Raw genomic sequence first — 1,197 nt, 5'->3', positions numbered from 1 at the left:
CAGTGTAGACAATACAGTCGTCTCGCGCCTCACAATATTAATACGACTATTTTCATGTGCATTTACTAGAGAAGTAATGAAATAACTCGGTTCCATTCATTCATTATAGAAAATTATTCGGTAAAGAATTAAGTGCACATCCAACGGTTTTCCTTCCCAAGAAGTGCATTGCCGATGAGCGACCTCGCATGCGAGAGAACCGGGGAATCCCGTCCCTCGGCGCCCTTATTAAGGTCCACCTCGCAGCCAGGGCGTCACTCGCCTCTCCCGCGTCGCCGTGAGCGCATAGGAAAGTCTCAACGCTTATCGTCCCCCGTCCTGTCACCATGTCGAGCACGTCGGCCAAGCGCGCCCATCCCAAGTACAGCGAGATGGTCGCCGCCGCCCTCAGGGCCCTCAAGGAGCGCAACGGCTCCTCCCGCCAAGCCATCCTCAGGTTCATCGTCGCTTCCTTCCAGGTCGGGGACGAGAGGACCGCCGGCGTGCACCTGAAGCAGGCGCTGAGGAGGGGCGTCGCCAGCGGGTCCCTGCAGCAGACCAAAGGCACCGGAGCCTCCGGCTCCTTCAAGCTCTCCAAGGAGGTTGCTGAAGAAGGCTGCGCCCAGGAAGGACTCGGCTAAGAAGAAGGTGACGAAGAACGAGAAGACTCGGGGGAAGGTGACGGCAAAGAAACCCAGCGCTAAGACTGCAACAAAGAAAGCCAGCGCTAAGACTGCTACAAAGAAACCCAGCGCTAAGACTGCTACAAAGAAACCCAGCGCTAAGACTGCTACAAAGAAACCCAGCGCTAAGACTGCTACAAAGAAACTCGGCGCAAAGAGCACACCAAAGAACAGAGCAACAAAGAAACCAACAACAAAGACTGCGACAGCAAAGAAACAGACTGTCATGAAAACAGCATAAAGAAACAAACCACAAAGAATGGGAGTAGCTAACGATCATCCTGTATTTTTTTAAGTTATATTATTGACAACTGTTGATTTATATTACAATTATTTATAGATGATTATTTACTTATATGACTATTTGTATATAACATTAAAAGTACTTTATACTTGCAATTTTGACTCTTAATAAGAAATCACAGATATTATCTATGAATGTCTTCATAGATTTTCAAACGTCATGCAGAAGTGGGCTCCATTAACGATAATCTAAATTGAACATATGTTAAAGCGACTTGAGAGCTAATGTGTG

General features: G+C 47.9%; 1 protein-coding gene across 1 annotated transcript; it reads left to right on the top strand.

Moving 5' to 3' along the window:
* Nucleotides 1-274: 274 nt before the first annotated feature.
* LOC119585962 (histone H1-delta-like) lies at nt 275-903 on the top strand. Its single transcript, XM_037934677.1, has 2 exons — nt 275-581; nt 625-903. Exons 1-2 carry the CDS (start codon nt 327-329, stop codon nt 901-903), a joined length of 534 nt encoding a protein of 177 aa, XP_037790605.1. The 5' UTR covers nt 275-326.
* The last annotated feature ends 294 nt before the right edge of the window (nt 904-1,197 follow it).

The sequence above is a fragment of the Penaeus monodon genome, chromosome 20, assembly GCF_015228065.2.
Source record: "Penaeus monodon isolate SGIC_2016 chromosome 20, NSTDA_Pmon_1, whole genome shotgun sequence".
NCBI lineage: Eukaryota > Metazoa > Arthropoda > Malacostraca > Decapoda > Penaeidae > Penaeus > Penaeus monodon.
Note: the sequence above shows the minus strand (reverse complement) of the source record. Positions and strands in the feature narration are given on the sequence as shown.

Bases quoted from the DNA above. Each gene is read 5' to 3' on its own strand.
- LOC119585962 (XM_037934677.1), top strand. From the start codon at position 327: ATGTCGAGCACGTCGGCCAAGCGCGCCCATCCCAAGTACAGCGAGATG. The intron at 582-624 runs GTTGCTGAAGAA...TCGGCTAAGAAG, and splicing joins CCTTCAAGCTCTCCAAGGAG to AAGGTGACGAAGAACGAGAA.